An 18,285-nucleotide genomic window follows, 5' to 3' on the forward strand; every position below is an offset into this window, starting at 1 on the left:
AGCCACTATACACCTGCATTCCTGATTTGTTTTGTTTACGACAGCCAACTCTAATGAAAATCATTTGAAACTGTTGAACCACTTGAACTCTTTATGTCGGTGTGAACTTGAAAAATCTTAGTAAGTTGGTCGTTTTTGATGAATTTACATAATGTAATGTTATAGATAATCATCTGTGGAAAATATATGTTTTCATCATCACAATATGGTCTGTCTGCACGTCTCAATTTCAGCTGAGGGTCGATCGAGAAATCGCATAAAATCACATCAAATCTACCCAATCAGCATCCACAAATCTTATCTGAAATGGCCGATTTTTCTGTGGCCCCAAACTGCTTAAATCAGGGTGGCGTTGTAGTGGCGCAATTTCCAACTGTGTGACAATGGCGGGCTCAGGTAATTCCGGACACGAAACTGACTCTGTAAAATCTCTACTCCAATGCACGTTAGAGAAGAGAACTTTGGCAGAAAAACTGAAGGTTAAGGAGCTGGGTCCAGATCAGCCTGACCTCTTAATCAGACAGCAGACAAGCGAAAAAGGGAAGAAGTACACGAGAAGCTTCTCTTCCCGTTGGTGCACCAAAAAGGCCTGACTATGTGGTTGCGTTTCTGCTAAATGCCTTATTCTGCTTTCTGTGCCTGTTGTTTAAAGCAACTGGGAAAGATCCAGCATGGACAATTACGGAAGTGTGGGTTATGAAGCACCTGTCCGAGAAAGGAAGAAAACATAAGAACACCAGGGTACACGTGGATAATTCTGTAATTTAACTGGGACTGGTAAATTAACTGATCAGAGATTATTTAATGAATAAACAGGTAACTAGATGTTCTTAAATTTTGTTGCTTGCTGAAATTGTTTGCTGTGCCACTACCTCAAACATTTATCACCAGCCGCCACTGCTGAACTTACTGACGGAATTTAAAGTATATAGCCTACACATATCATGCCTGTGGAGAACAGATACGCTTTTCCCTATACATACTTCGCCAAGTACACGGGTAATGTATTTCCTCCACGGGTATGAATCAACTTGTATGCTAAAGCAGCATCTAATGAATGGTACAGCACACAACCACTGACATAAATGTGTCAGTGAGGAGAAATTAGTTGTTTCGCTCCTCATTCATTAAACAGGTCTCAATGCTGCAACATAACAGGAAGCTTGATTCTCTATACATTCACATTATCTACATATCTTTCCCACTGACATCCCAGAGGATTCCCCAAACAAAAACTCAACTGGCGGAATCAGACCGAAGCAGACGCTTTCTTTTTATCTCAGACTCCCAAACCTGGCGAGTAAATGTGCAAAGTATGTGAAGGCTTGCCTTAAGTTGAGGACTTCCATCGGGACACAAACAAACCTTCAACGTTTATTTATTAGTCCCTTGGAGTTTTGCACAAAGATGCACTGATACACACAGCTAAAATAAAAGTTCTTAAATGGTTCTTTGTAAGGCTGTGTTTTCCCATAAAGAGCCCATAACATCAACAGAACATAACTACAGTACAAAATATTATTTTTAGTTTCTTAAGACCATGAATGTAAGGGGAGAAACATTAGGAACCTTTCACTGACAAGGTTTGAGGGAACCACATAACACACTTTTACATTCAAAGCACATATCTTTGATGTGTTTATTGTGTGAAATTGTTTTAGTAATGCAAATCTTTGTTGATCACGACAAGAAAAGATTCTTTCATGCTCATTGAAGAGGTTTTTTTAAGCTGAAGCTGGTCCACAGCTCTGAAGTGAAGCAGCGCTCTGAAATCTAATTAATATAACAGATTGTCTACCAGTGCACAGACTGTGACAGTCTGGGACCCTCAAACACTAACAACAACAACAACAACAACAAATTTACACTTAGCCTGATGTATGAGTTCATTGATAATCTCTTTCTTTAAAGAAACAATAGTTTTTAATTTTACTTTGTAGCTCCAAAATGGCAAAGACTTAGCTTGGCTTGATGCATCTTTTGGACAAATATTGTTTTCCCACTCCATCTGTCTTTTGGTTTCATCTCAATGTAATGAAATCATCTCACATTAGTTCTGTTTAATCCAACACTCCACATATTTTGACATGGATGGTTATTGGAGTTGAAGTGCTCTGTTGTGATTCCCTCTGAACTCTCTAAAGCATCCAGAACAAAAGGTCACAATTATGGCCTGATGTTCTCCTGTCTTCTGACCGGTGATAAATGAGACTTGTGTTATAATGAAGATCCCACCTTTGGGGAAAGATAGCAAAAGGTCAAACCGCTGTCAGGTGGGATGTGTAGCAGTGTTGATTGGTGACCACCATTAATCATGAAATGCGACAATCTGAGTTTCAGGTAATATGCTAAAGAAAAAAGGACAACTATGGAACTTTGAGGTCTTTTTGAATATGAAGTCGTTGCGCTTTAAAAGTGACTTTGTTTAACTGTACAGTACAAAGGTGACATTTTTACAAACTGTGCATCACGTGGCGCACAGATGCCACTAGTCCCGTTCATGGACCATTTACAGAGTTACCGGGGTCACAATGATCCAGATCGGGTCAGTGCACTTAAACACTGTCCGGTTGAAATGGCTAGAGTAAATAAGCTGGACTTTTATAGGGCTGTATTCAAACATCAAAGCTGAAATAGATAATGAGACCATTAGTCTTTCTACCTCAGATCACTCTGTAGAAGATAGTCTTTCTCAAATACACTTTCACACACACACACACACACACTGATGCGCAGGCATATATTTTGATTGGACTGCTTTCACATAATGGTTCTAATCGTGGTAAATGTTTGAAATGGAAATTGATTCTGTGCTATTTATGCACCATTTCAGATGCAGTGAGTCTTTGAGCAAAGACACCCTGTCAAAGAGACATCATCTGCATTCCGTTCTGGCTCTTTAAACTAAACGTCATTTTATTTTTATATTTCCATTTACGGAGTGTCTATTTACACTGAGTACAAATAGCCCGCCTTGTTGGCAGAGACTATTTGCACTAGCTCCGCCCACCAATATGTGATTGGAATAAAGAAAGTGTAAGAATGACACTATTCAAACGGAGATTCCAGTGGCGTAAGGTGTAAAGTCTCTATAGCTTTGAGACTGGGGTTCTAATCCACATCTCACTGAAAAAGCTCTTTTACCTTTTTCTATCACATTACAGATCAAGGTTGCGTTTCCCGAAAACCTTCTTAACCCTAAATCGTACTTAAATTATACCTTAAGCTGTAATTTATCATTCATTTGTGTTTCCCGAAACCTTCTTAGTTAAGTATACTTTCTGTAAGTCATACTTTTGTAAGGTTGGTCTGGAGCGCGCTTAGCTAAACCTTATCGCCTTTGTTTCATATGCAATAAGCTTTTCCACATCGCAGTTTAATTTCACATATAAAATTTTATATAATAACTTAATATAAAATTCTATATAGTATTAAATTTACAATTTTACTTTAACTTAGTTTTAATTTTACAAAAAAACTCTGGTTTAAGTGGCTATTTACGTGTTTTCATGAATAAAATTGTCATACACTGATGGTTATTCACGTTTTTAATTATAGCCTATTATCCAAAGCTTCAGCTCTTGCATCTTGTTGGCCCAACTTTGTAGAGACATACTTGACGTAGCTGCCCCCTCAGCCCCAAAAATCAGCTGCTTCGTGGGGAGTTTTCTGGAGGTGTTTGGGGATGAATATGGGCTGAGAAAGACCTCGGGGTGACGGTGCGTTCACTCATCTTGCTCTGTTATGCCACTGATTTACATACGTATGCCTTTCGTCAGGCATGAAAAAGTCATACAGGTTCCGATAAGGGTGAATAAATACCGATTTTTGATTTTGGGGTGAACTACCCTTTAAGTCAAAATATTAATAGGTACAAAACTGTTACCAATGTTATCATTCTGTATGTCTATTACAGCTATAATCATGATTCACAGTTATCAATATTATGATTATTGTCAATGCTGGTATATCGTTACACAATAATATAACCAAATGCATGCTCTCCATATTGTCTCTCGTGAAACCACTTATTTATTTTGTAGTATTCGCTCTGACACTAATAAAAAATGTATCTCCTGGGAACGGTCTTCCATGCATAAGACTCATTGTACCATAATTAATGTATTAATGGTATAATCTGATTTCAAAATTACCCCTTTTTGGAGACTAATTCCTACTGTAATGATGACAAGCGGTCACAAAACAGTTGTTGGGCTTTCAATAAACCCTGGCCTTGGCTGTTTTTGCTTAATTATCGTTGCTTCAAGCCTTTAAGCTTAACCCTCTTAAAAGTCTCTTGTGCAATAACGCAAGGCCTCTAACATTCATATATAAACTATACTGAATATAATATAAACATCAGATTTTAACTCTGACATTTATACATGAAATCTAAATGTCCACAAGAATTGGACATCTGTAAAACTTTTATGATGGTTTATGGAATAAAGCTTATCTAAATTATGTTTCTTTCACCATGTTCAAGGTTCCTCAAGCCAGTCTCTACAGTGACAGAAGCTCATAATTCTTGTAAAGTAGCTTATAGCTGACTCTGACCTCCATCCAAGCCACAGGGGAGTTGGCTGAACTCCACTGTTGAAGTCTGAATACTGCTCACATTAATAAAAGGGCTATGAATTGGGAATGTTATTAGCTGTATTGTAAGGCGATGTGTGAGTGGCACCAATCAGAGCTTCTGTAAATACCTTTACATTTACATTTAGTCATTTAGCAGACGCTTTTATCCAAAGCGACTTACAAAGAGTTCGGGGAGCAATAAGCGACATGTCATAAAAGAGCAATAGTACAGTAGGTGCTAATACAGTTACTAGTTTCAACAAAAGCTAGACCCCTACTTGTTGAGAGAAGAGGGTTAGTGTACGTTTTTTTTTCTTCATTTGTCTGTCAAGTATTCGCCGAAGAGGTGTGTTTTAAGTAGTTGTGGGAGATGTGGTTGACTGGAGCGCATTGGGAAGAATGTTCCACCAGGAAGGAGTTGTGAAGGAGAATGAGCGGGAAAGGGATTTAGTGCCCTTATGAGAAGGCATTACAAGGCGCCGCTCGTTTGCTGAACGCAGGGTTCTTGATGGGGTGTAGGAGTGTAGTAGGGTGTGAAAGTATGCCGGCGCAGATCCAGTGATAGTCCTGTATGCAAAAATCAGTGACTTGAATCTGATCCGGGCTTCGACCGATAGCAAGTGTAGAGACATGAAATAGTGCATAATGGAATTGTTGTAATAAATGCCACACTGTGAAAAAACTGAAATTTTCTGGCAGAATGGGCATCAGAAATCGACTGTAAAATATTTTTTACAGTGTAGAGACTGTATATTAATTACTAATTCAGTAGGTGAAAGAAAATGTATATATACAAATGTTATTTTTATTCAAACAAAATGGGTCAATTAAATACTTCTTTTCCAAAGTTATAGTAGTTGAGCTTCATGAGTTGGATTTTTCTTTGTTTTCCCACAGGAGTACCAGATTGACATCATTTTTGCCCAGACGTGGACAGATAGCCGCCTCAGATACAACAGCACTATGAAAATATTAACTTTGAACAGTAACATGGTTGGACTCATTTGGCTACCTGATACGATCTTCAGAAATTCCAAGAGCGCTGATTCACATTGGATTACTACACCCAATCAGCTACTTAGAATATGGAATGATGGAAAAATACTTTACACTCTAAGGTAAGCCTATCCAAGTCAATATATATCAAAGTATAACAGCCTGAAGAAGCTCAAGGAGAATACAAATAAAATACTATGTTGGTTTGTGGTTAAGTGTTTTTGTGTCCTCTAAACTAACCAGGTTGCTGCAAGTTCTGTTGTTTTCCGAAATCAAGTTGTGTGGTTGGCACTACCTGTGGTTAGAAGTAAAGCTTCCTGTTTGTATAACCAGTAGACTTTGGTCGTTCTGTTGAACTAAAAAAAAGCAACCGAATGTACGTATATCCCCATATTATATTTCCTTCACCCTGACAAAGCCAAAAAACAAAAGAACATCTCTAAAACCCACAAGCTTTGACAATATTATAGCTGGACTGTAAATATCTGCAAGAATACTGTACAGTAATACAGAATTGTAATGCAGGATTGTGTTCATTAAACGGGTACTCGAGTGTTAATGATCTTATTTCACGTTTTTGTACTTTTTGAGATCAAAGAAGTTCTAAAAGCCTTTGTCTGAAGAAATCATCTGACATGAAATTGCATCCACAGTCAGACAATTCAAAGTTCTTAATTGGGGTGAGAAGCCTAAAAAGTAATCAGCCACAGTCAAAAATATTAGATTGAAAAACTTTTTAAAGCATAAGAAGAACAAATAAGGTTTTCAGAAATGTTTTCTATTAATGCAGCTACAGAAAAAAAATTATTCACCACTCAAGAATTATTTTCAGCTTTTCAGAATTATGTGTTAAGGTAAAATTCTGAAGAGTTGCTTATTTTACATGTCAACAAGTTTAAAATATTAGTTCACATTATATAATTGATCATTTTTTATTAATGTCAGTTCATTGTGCATTAGCATTGAAAATCAAAAAACAATAGTTACTGTTAAAATGACATATTATGAAGTAGAGTTATTGTTTATGGTTGGTTATTGTTACAAATATAATTTTATTGTAAGTGGTTATCAAAGTTTCTCTAAGTGAGGGATAAAATAAATTCACAGATTACTACAAATCCACATTTGTCCCCAACTAGCTTCTACACTGTAAAAAACATTTTTTTCAAAGAATTGTTGGGCCGGTTTCACAGACAAGGTTTAAGGCTATATCCCAGACTAAAATGAATGTGTGACCTGTCTTAACCGAATGTAACATGCCTTGAAATTTCTTAAAATATATCATTGCCATTGTTTTGTCTGAAGATACACACCATGTATTCTTCCAAGGTATTTTTATAAAAGCGACATAAATATAGGCATAGTCCTGTCTTAAACTAAGCCGTGTCTGTGAAACCGGGCCATTATATTGTAACTAGTTCCACATAAAATTTACTTTAACTCAATATTCTGTCTCCAAAGTGTTACTTGAATTGTTATTTTGTAGTTGGCCCAAAGTTGACTCAAACATTAAAAATTATGTTTTATAGTTCATTCAACTAAGATGTTATAATCTGTAATTTATTTTAACTGCAGTAAATTCAGTTAAAGTTTTAGAATTAATTCTATGTGTTTTATGTTATTTAAACTAAGATTTATAATTTGATTATCGCCTTTATTTTTGAATAATCTGCATTGGGTAAAGTACAGATCTTCTAGATGAAAGGGAACAGTGACGCGCCAGAAGAAGTGCCTCAATGAACCATTTGCAACCTGTTCTAGAAAGAAGATAACAATTTAACCAGAAATGCTTTTAAAGTCATTTAAAATATTTGTTTATTGTTGCAACAAATTAATTTACTCCACATTGTAACATACACCGGAGTGAAATTACCGTCGGACACTAAACATTATCCAGCCCCTCTCGAAAAACGCCATTTGGAACTATCCCGTTTCAAAACACATGATTTTATCATAGATGGGTGTTATTACGTGTGTGCACGCATTCAACATGCTTACGTTCCAACAATGCATTTTCTGTGTTTAAAAAATCATGTTTGATAGATTTTAGTAAATTGTTTTAAAATTAAGCGTTACAATTAGCCTACATAGCATAAGAGAAACAGTAGCTTCATGCCATCACTTCAGACACTCGAAAATATATAATAAAATATAACACAATACAACAAAATTAAACCTAAAACGCACTGCAATAATACAACTTTAAAAATGACGTTTTATGAATTAAACAAAGTTAAAGACTACGTACCTTTGATTTGTCTGAACTCCCATCGAGATGCTTGCTACTTCTCACTTCTAAACAAAAAAAACACAAAACATTGAATACACTGTACGTTTCCGTCGTTAAATTTGGTTAAAAATTTATGTTTATTTAGTGCCAGTTATATCAGGTGACGCTTCCCTCCCGCAACCCGCAAAGTCATTCAGGCAGGAACGTCGCATTGAATCAAATAAAAGGTCGGTAATCTAGATCCTTCCGTGTATGGAATCATGGAATTAAAAATGAACTACAGTGGGGCAAAAACGTATTTGGTCAGCCACCAATTGTGCAAGTTCTCCCACTTAAAAAGATGAGAAAGGCCTGTAATTTTCATCATAGGTCTATAGAGAAAATCACATTGTCTGATTTTTAAAGAATTTATTTGCAAATTATGGTGGAAAATAAGTATTTGGTCACCTACAAAAAAGCAAGATATCTGGCTCTCACAGACCTGTAACCTCTTCTTTAAAAGGCTCCTCTGTCCTCCACTAGTTTCCTGTATTAATGTCACCTGTTTGAACTCATTATCAGTATAAAAGACACCTGTCCAGAATCTCAAACAGTCAGACCCCAAATCGACTATGGCCAAGACCAAAGAGCTGTCAAAGGACAACAGAAACAAAATTGTATACCTGCACCAGGCTGGGAAGACTGAATCTGCAATAGGTAAGCAGCTTGGTGTGATGAAATCAACTGTGGGAGCAATTATTAGAAAATGGAAGACATACAAGACCACTGATAATCTCCCTCGATCTAGGGCTCCACGCAAGATCTCACCCAGTGGGGTCAAAATGATCACAAGAACGGTGAGCGAAAATCCCAGAACCACACGGGTGGACTTAGTGAATGATCTGGAGAGAGCTGGGACCAAAGTAACAAATGCTACCATCAGTAACACACTACGGCCCCAGGGACTCAAATCCTGCAGTGCCAGACGTGTCTGGGCCCGTCTGAAGATTGCTAGCAAGCATTTGGATGATCCAGAAGAGGATTGGGAGAATGTCATATGGTCAGATGAAACCAAAATATAACTTTTTGGTAAAAACTCAACTTGTCGTGTTTGGAGGAGAAAGAATGCCGAGTTGCATCCAAAGAACACCATACCCACTGTGAAGCATGAGGGTGGAAACATCATCGTTTTTCTGCAAAGGGACCAGGACGACTGATCCGTGTAAAGGAAAGAATGAATGGGGGCATGTATCGTGAGATTGAGTAAAACCTCCTTGCATCAGCAAGGGCATTGAAGATGAAATATGGCTGGGTCTTTCAGCATTGACAATGATCCGCCCGGGAAAAGAAGGAGTGGCTTCGTAAGAAGCATTTCAAGGTCCTGGAGTGGCCTAGCCAGCCTCAGATCTCCACCCCATGGAAAATCTTTAGAGGGGAGTTGAAAATCCGTGTTGCCCAGTGACAGCCCCAAAACATCACTGCTCTAGAGGAGATCTGCATGGAGGAATGTGCCAAACTACCATCTACAGTTTGTAAAAACCTTGTGGAGAATTACAGAAAACGTTTGACCTCTGTCATTGCCAACAAAGGGTATATAGAAAAGTATTGACAACTTTTGTTGTTGACCAAATATTTATTTTCCACCATAATTTACAAATTAACTCTTTAAAAATCATACAATGTGATTTTCTGGATTTTCTTTCTCATTCTGTCTCTCATAGTTGAAGTTTACCTATGATGAAAATTACAGGCCTCTCTCATCTTTTTAAGTGGGAGAACTTGCACAATTGGTGGCTGACTAAATACTTTTTTGCCCCACTGTATCTATCAAAAGATTTGTGATGCTCTTATGTATTTAATACCAAAATTAGGTCCTATATTCAGGTTACGGTTATTAATTCTTTTAAATAATGGTTATATTAAATTGTTTTGGCCATAATGTTGTATTATCATATATTGGCTGGATCTGGGTTTAGTAGTTCAACTTTAGCCACTATGAATGTTAAATGAATTAGTAAAGAAGGCGTCATTTTATTGTTTTTTTTATATATATTTGCAGGCTTAATTAAACTAGTTAATTAAGTCCAACCAAGAATATTTGTTCAACCGAGATATTTTTGCTCTTCCCTCGTTTTATTATTGGGATTTTTAAAGTCTACTGGGTATTTCTGAGGTTTTATTTACTCTAACTCGTCCATTGTCATAAGCCCTGTCCGATTTTGAGCTCTGCTTCGAGACAGCGTTTCTGGTGTGGTGTGACTCCAGTGTCTGTGATGCTGAGAGGTGATGACGCCCGATCATATCCAACTGGCCCAGTTTGGTCCAGTGCTTGGTGTTCGTGACAGATCTATTCAATAAGAATCTAGGCAAGGTTCGGTCAAATTTAGGCCAGGAAGCTGTAGAAACTGGATGTGATGTCTTATGGATGCGATGTCTTATATTATTTATCAGTCTTCTGCAAATGGGTCCGTAAACAAACCATTGAATATCCTCTGCATGGGCCAAACCACAGTGCTCTAGTTAATCTTTTATGGGGTAAACCACTGTGAACAAACTACAGAACAAGATCTTTTACTTGCGATGTCTTGACTTTTGATAAAACAAAATACTTTTGAACTGATTTAAGAACAAACCGCAATACTTGTCAGAAGAAAAAGAAACACATGTGCCTGGAAAACATATTTTAAACAAAATTGTTGAAAAATCACCACTGTTGACATTACGAGTGGATGTAATATGAATTACGGTACACGCTTCTGGCCCTTGTCATAAGTACATATTTTTCATTAAAGTAGACTGGAATGCACTTTGGAAAACTTCGTCTGCTCATAACTTACATAATTGAGGATTCAAGCAATTGGTTTCCACATTCTCCTCAGCCATGGGTGCCCACTTTTTTTCTCTCAGACCCTAGGGAAATGATCACATCTTGTCCCAGTCCTTCACCAATAGCGATCAGCAATCTTTCTCTCTTGTTTTAATTGCATTGTCAAGATAAATGTGCACTATATGTGTTTATATTTTCTTTTGTCTGCTTATAAGTCTGAATGTAGTGCTGCAGTTTTGCAAATTTAGTCATATGAGGGGGTGTCCACTGAAGTTGAATCTGCCCTAGTTATTCAAATCAGGGCATTAAAAAGCACACTGCCTAGTAACTTGTCATGTCCTTTTTAAGCTATCCCATCGGAAAGGCTCACATCAATGAGGACAATGGTTTAGGCAGGCAGGCTCAAACCTTGTCTAGTTTGATAGCATCATGATTTAAAGACCATGTGTTCATAAAAATGTGCATTAAAGTTGGTATTAACTAACAAAGCAAAGTATGGCCTTATGAAGTGAGTTAGTGAATGTTTGTACTTATTATTTGTAAGATCAACATGATTTTATAGTGTGTTGTTATCTGTAAGGTCTGTACCACAGCTGCCCTGAAACTATCAGTATTTCTTTTCTGCATTGGCTAATCCACCAGTATGTGAAAGCTCTGTAGTCATAGTATTTGTAATGCTAAAATATAATCATTGTTGTTATCCATTCTTTTTTCTTTTGCTGTTTTAAAAAAGGCAGATCAAATAGCAAAGCACTTCATTATCTTTTTATTCAGATGATCAATTACAGACGATAACAAAAAGGCAGTGTAAGTTCATACAGTAGCCAGTGAAAATGCAAGCTGCTATCAATAATTTTTGCTTATTTTGAACAAAGACAATTTAGTTCTTGCAGTTTGTTATTTCCCAAATAAATATAATTGCTGCAGTGTCTTGACCACACTTCTGCTGGAAGATGTTGAACAGATTAAATATGTTTATACATTTCAACATATACTTTTAAGACTATTACAAGAAGGGCTGTCCAACAAATAATCACGATTAATCACATCCAGAATAAATGTTTGTGTTTACATAATATGACTGTGTACTTGTCACAGCCCTTTCTGTTCCCCTGCCGGTTTTCCCCTTGTGCTGTATCACCCATCCTCGTCCACGCGTCCTCACCCGTGGTTATGGCTAGAAGGGATACAGCTACTGGGCATGCGCACTTCAATACTGCATATTTTTTGTCATGCTGACAACAGTAAATTACTATTATTTTGATTATTGTAAGGTTAGGTTAGGTTAGGTTTAGGCGTTAGCTTATGTTATTTATTGTAATTTAATGGCCAGATTTTGCATCACTTCCGGCCAAAGCTGTTTCCCTTCCCGTCTTAAAAGTGACTCACGTTTTGCTGTGTGTATTTGCTCTTTTGTTTTTGGTGATTCTCTTAAAAGGACATTCTTGGTTAGTTCCTCGTCTGTGGTCCTTGGAGCAGTGTTACAGTACTGTGCATATTTATTTGTATTTATAAACACAAAAACACTAACCAAGTTGTGTAAACACAAACTTTTGGATCTGAATAATCACAATGAATCGTTTTACAGCCGCAATTACAAGTAATTTCTCGTATTTTTGAGAAAACCTCATCTATGTTGGTAAAACATAACATTACATTGATAAGATTTTATCGGCAGAATATACAATGACAGTGTTCCATATGTAACAATAATTCAACATGTCCGATTCAGAAGTAAATTTGCGAAGCATTAAAACATGATGAATACAAATTTACACGGCAGCTCTGGATCAATACTGGAATGAAACCTCCTCACAGTCTTTAGCTATCAGGCATTCCTCATTGCTGAATGCTGCTCTGGAGCTTTGTTTGTTACATAGTATTTGCCTTGGGCCAAAACACGTTAACAAATCTTTAGTCCAATGCTAAATATAATTTTAGATTCAGACAGCCACTAATGAAGATTAAGTTTAAAATACAACACAACAACAGATAAACCAAGACCAAACGGCACTCTGCGGGATTCAGAGTAGTATTTTAATTAAGGCAGCTACTCGGTTTATGCAACTCTCTCATACCTTTGTGAACGGGCTTCAGGTTTCTCTCAGTTCTCTGAACAGACGAGCGTTTATTTAGACCTGAGGAAATTTTACAGGCCAGTGGAGAGACTAACATCATGCGTCTCCATTACTCCATGAATATTTCCTTGGCAACGGGAGAAACAGTGCAGATGCTATGGGGCGAAATCTGAGGATGGAGACATCGTGGAACAAAGGCTAACTGGGTCCTCCCATTGGAGCTCTGTTCCTGATCGATATTCAGTGACGCGGGAGAGATACGCTGGTGGTATTTAACAGCTGTGAAAAGGGATATGGGTACTGGGGGCTGTGAAATGTCACTCTCTATTCTAGTTGTACACATTGGGGGTTTGAGGTAAACAGGGATGTACAGTATGTGGGCTCTGGGCTGTATGAGCATTAACATGCAGAAGGTCGCACAGGTCCAGGAGTTCAGAAATGGAGTTAAAGTGATAGTTCACCCAAAATCAAAATTCTGTCATTACTTACTCACCCTCATGTCATTTGTAATGTAATTGGTAACCGAACAATGGTGGTACCGATTGACTTGCATAGGTTTTGTATCTATACAATAGAAGTGAACGGGTACCATCGTTGTTTGGTAACCCACCTTCTTCAAAATATATTTTGTGTTCTGCAGAAGAAAGTCATACAGTTTTGGGTGAATTTGACTATAAATTTGATTTTATATATGTCTTCATAATTCTTAATGTGGTATTGGTTCATTTTTATTGGTCACAGTGTACCACCGACACATCAGTATATACCATGTTGGCTTCTTTGTCTAAGATTTTGCAAAGTCTAAGATTGGTTCAGTAATCCTTTTATCCACTGGCACAATTTTTCTCGCTGGGGTACGGATTGAGTGTTCGCAGCCGACTGAGAACTTTTGATCTACTTGGCTATACAAATGCTCTCGAAGCAATTTTTCATGCAGGAGATGGAATTTACCTGTAATCTACTTTACATTTATTTATCAGATTAAGAACCATTTTACAGAATCAGAACATGTGGAATAAGGTCCAGGCAAAACTCTAATGGTGAAAGAATTAAGAAAATGTATACAGGCTATAAATATTTATTACTGCATATTTAAGTGTTTTTTTCTGTTTATGTTAGTGACTGTCAGTGCCTACTGCCTTATATACTAGCTGCCTGTTTCTCTATAATACAGCACCTTTTATAGACACTTGCAGATTAGTTTATATTTTGTTTTTGATATTTTCATTGTGGTAGTTTAAAGGGATAGTTCATTCAAAAATGAAAATGCGGTTACTCTCTAGTTGTTCTGAACCTGTATAAATTTCTTTGCTTGGTTAACACGGAGACAGATATTTGCTTGAATGCTTGTAACCAAACAGTTCTTGGACCTCATTGACTACCATAGTAGGAAAAATGAAAATGATAGTCAAATGTGCACCAGAACCGTTTGCTTTCCTACATTCTTTAAAATTTCTTCTTTTGTGTTCAACAAAATAAAAAATATATAAAGTAATTTTTCCTACTATGGTAGTCAATGGGTCCAAAAGAAACCCAACGACTGATGGCAAATGCTCCAAAGAGGTCAACGTTTTAGAAAACATATGAGATGGGGTGCATTTTTTAATGTTCATGTGTTTGATTATAACAGTTCAATGGTCATACTTTCTTACTTTTCAGTAAATTATACTATATATTGTGTTGCAGTTCCTTAAAACACCAATGTACTCATATTTATGAGTCACTTTTTTACAGAAATCTACAAATGAGATTCATATTTCGGTGTTATATTAACAGTATTCTCCTGGTTAATAAGCACTCAGTAACCAGAGATCTTATTCATTATAAAGACAAAATCCAGAACTACTGTATGAATCAGCAGTGCCGAGCGTCACTGTTTTGTGAAAGAGAATTAAACCTGTTTCCATGTGAACATCTCTCAAACAAATCTATCTTTCTTCACCTCTTCTCACCTTTAAAATGAAAAGAGAAAAGGTGATGTCGAGTATGATATAAAATGTGACAGTGTTGGCTTTCTGAAATAATTTTAATGAAAAATCGCACTTATTATTTTATTGACTGTATTGTGAGGCAGCTGTGAGGCAGCTCATAACACAATTTCATTCATACGGTAGTCAGATCTACATTTGCATTTTTTTTGCCGTGACAAAAGACAATAAAATGCATTAGAACCCATGCATTGTAATTTTAAATTTTGTCCACATTGGATGTGTCCTGTGTAGACACTATGTTAAGTGAATATTTTATATTTAATTGTGACCTTCTCTATGTTTAAATTCTAACTATGTTTTATCCTTTTGTTTACAGATTGACCATTAATGCAGAATGCCAGCTTCAACTTCATAACTTTCCTATGGATGAACATTCCTGCCCCCTCATCTTCTCTAGTTGTGAGTACTTCAATACTTCAATTTATTCTCCAATTATTCTCTCTCTGCTTCCTGGGTTTGTTTTTTCTTGACATATTGATATATCGACCTTAAGCATACAAGTACAGAAATATCATTGTGCATTATGTTATGCTTAATTTAAAGCAAAACTACTGTTTTGCTTAAATGACTTCAATTTTGTAAATGGTCCAATGATGACTGGCACGTAAAAGTGTAGTAACATTATAAGGGAACAATAAATAATAATAACTACAATAATCAGGACTACAAACTTGTTGCCAGACTACGCAGTGTTGTTTTCAGGATAGATGTCTGTGTAGGTAATGTGTCACATTTATTGACGATGTCATTACATTGTAATAGTAAATATCATAGCGGTTTTACGGTGAGTTCAAGTTGTTTGCATATACTGGATTGCATTTTAAATTCAGATTTTAAACTTCTAACCATCTCTGCCCTTTTATGTTTCTCAATGTCACCTGCACATTTCCCTTCCGGGACAAATAAAGTGTTTTTGATTATATTGAACAATATGAAAACAATATAGACATGCTGAAAACTAGGCCGCGTGTATCATTAAATGTAAAAACCAAGGGCACTTGTAGACTTTGTAATAACTTGGCTCGTCCACTGGACTTTATTAGTAGGTTGTCATGAATGACATTACTCAAGGGTGATGGGGAATAGGGGATGCAGCTGAAGCGTTAAGAGTCTTAGCAAGAAGGGTGTAGTTAAATTGGAAAAGTCGTTTTCTCTTTGTAATACGTTTTCGCACCTTTTTTTCTCACACCCTTCTGTTTGTACCCTCTCATATACAGATCAGGGCATTCTTGTTCTTTCTCAAAACATTCCCACTCATTTGTGGAGCCATGATCAAGATGTCACAATGAAACAATTTGTAACATAACGCTTTTGTTATTGTTTATTTTACATATTCCACCATAAGGACAAAACACAAGCGCTGGCAACCAGGAACCATATAGTCCATCCACCCACTTTTTTATAAACCTTTAATTCGATTGACGTCATCATTCACTTTACAGAGTGCAGTGTGCGCACCGCGGGTCATTTTACTAGAGAAAGGGCGCGGCTCTCATTTTCGCGCAGTTTTAGACACGAAATGTGAATCGAGGCTTAGCCAGCTAAAGAAAAGTCTTTATTTCAGAAAACACTGTTGTCCTCGCTAGGATGCAGGTCCACATCAGTCTGAAGGTTTGGTCCTCTGTTCAGGCAGTGGGCTTATACAACAGTTGTTTTATTTCCCTGATGTGTAATGGCCAAAGAATCTTTACACCGAACTACACATACTTTATTGCTTTATATTTGTTTAGGTGTTGTATCCCTGAAGTGTTGAAACAAAAAGCTTGTTCCAGTACATTTCAAATTTGGTTCTGTTTAAGGATAAACTATAAAAATAGAATTACAGATTTTCTGCACAATTCAAAATAAAGGTTCCTATAAGGTTCTTTGTTTGGATGTATGGTTCCATTTAGAAACCTTAACATCCACAGAACCAGATTTGCTGTAGTGAAGTAAAAAAAATATTCAGGTAAGAGAAAACCTTTGACTGAAAAATTATTTAGGGTATTAAAAATAGTTATTCTATTGCATTGCTGGAAACACCCTGTTTTGCTCATTTATTTTTTGTAATGACATCTGTGCAAGTTACTTGCAAATAACTGTTTTAATTTCCCCAACTGTGCATCAGTACTTCTTTTGTTTTTTTCTCTTAGTTTACAAACACGATGTAAACACAACAATAGTTGACTGTGAAGTCCTCATTGTGGGTTACCATAGTAACGCTGGGCAAGAACACAGTTTTTCACATTTTAACGTATGCTTCTCTCTCAATAATGGTGTTTTGCTCTTTTCTGATGAAGCAGACAAAAAGTCTTCTGCTGTGTAACTTTAACAGCCCACTGTTCTGTAAGTGATAAATCTCCATGTGCTGTACTGTGTCACACACTAGGATGGGGGTCAGACCTTTTTTTCAGGAGAATCTTACGGTTCAGTATAGTCAGTGTCCCAATTTAACTTTTAACTGATTTCAAATTGAAACAGCTTTTGGTGAGTAAATAAATAATGGATCAGTACCCCCCGACAGAGTGATCTTAAATTTTTCTGCAGGGGTTTATTTTATGTTAATGACTGACTGACTCTACATCATGCCATTTATTACATGGCTCCTTACTAAAAAAGTAAATGGACATAAATATTGAGTTGAGTTCAAATTATGTTGTTATGAGAACCAAGAAACTCCAGAGTTTTACAAGAGATAAAAATAGCAGTAGTGTGAGAACCTGCAGTCATTACAGAAATACATTTGATCAGCAGAATCAATAGAATCACATTTTAAAGAGAGCTTTTAATAAAACAATTATATTCTAGGGTTTGGAAATTATAAACACTAAGTTAAAGCCTACATATTTTAAATATTGTATGAGACACAATGTTCATTGTGAACCTAAAATGGATTGCAGAAATATGTATGGCAAATAAATGTGTACTTCACCCTTCATAAGTACAGGGCAGGCATGGCAAAATTAATTGAGGACCCTGTCTGTACCGTCTTTAAAATGCAATAAATGTCCAAAATCATTGTGTGGAATGGGACAATAAGCCATATTAAACAATCCCACAAGCTTTTGCTTTTCCCTTTCATTTTCACCTCACAGCCACTGTCTTCTATTTCCCTGCTGTCTTCTCTGTTTGTTTTGAAATGCAAGCGCTGGGTTACAAGCCCTCCATTTTAAATCAAATTGATATGCAAATGAAGGTTAGACAAGACCTTGCGGACCTTTCTCGTGTTAGTGGTCACATAGGAGTTTACATACTCGGGTCCCTGTATCGTTCACAGAGAAAATGGTCCCACATATGTACCCAGAGAGAAGGAATTTGGCAGAAATATTATTTTAATATGTTACACCTCGCTGCCCAGTAGAGCAGTCTGTCCTCCAAAGCATATTTAACAGATTCAAACATAGAGAGCTAAAGTCCCCAACTACATAAAAATACAGATAAATGAAATGCTCCTGTGTGTTTGTGTATATCTGGCATGAAGGACATGAGATGCCTTGGGGTGTTCAGCACACCTGACACTAGTCACCAGTTACTTCTGCATCATATTGGGTAAAAAAAGTTACTACGTTCTACCTGTATATAATCGACAAAGAATTTACCAGGTAAAACAAAACATAATTTCATACA

General features: G+C 36.7%; 1 protein-coding gene across 1 annotated transcript in view; it reads left to right on the forward strand.

The window, feature by feature from the left end:
- Nucleotides 1-18,285, forward strand: part of gabrg3 (gamma-aminobutyric acid type A receptor subunit gamma3) — a gene marked incomplete at both ends in the record, with an annotated part of 102,362 nt that overhangs the window by 67,794 nt on the left and 16,283 nt on the right. Inside the window, 2 exons of the mRNA XM_079460286.1 lie at nt 5,476-5,696; nt 14,996-15,078. Coding sequence (XP_079316412.1) covers nt 5,476-5,696; nt 14,996-15,078 — 304 coding nt within the window. The remainder of the gene's footprint in view (nt 1-5,475; nt 5,697-14,995; nt 15,079-18,285) is intronic.

This window comes from Barbatula barbatula, assembly GCF_947034865.1.
Source record: "Barbatula barbatula genome assembly, chromosome: 7".
NCBI classification, from domain to species: domain Eukaryota; kingdom Metazoa; phylum Chordata; class Actinopteri; order Cypriniformes; family Nemacheilidae; genus Barbatula; species Barbatula barbatula.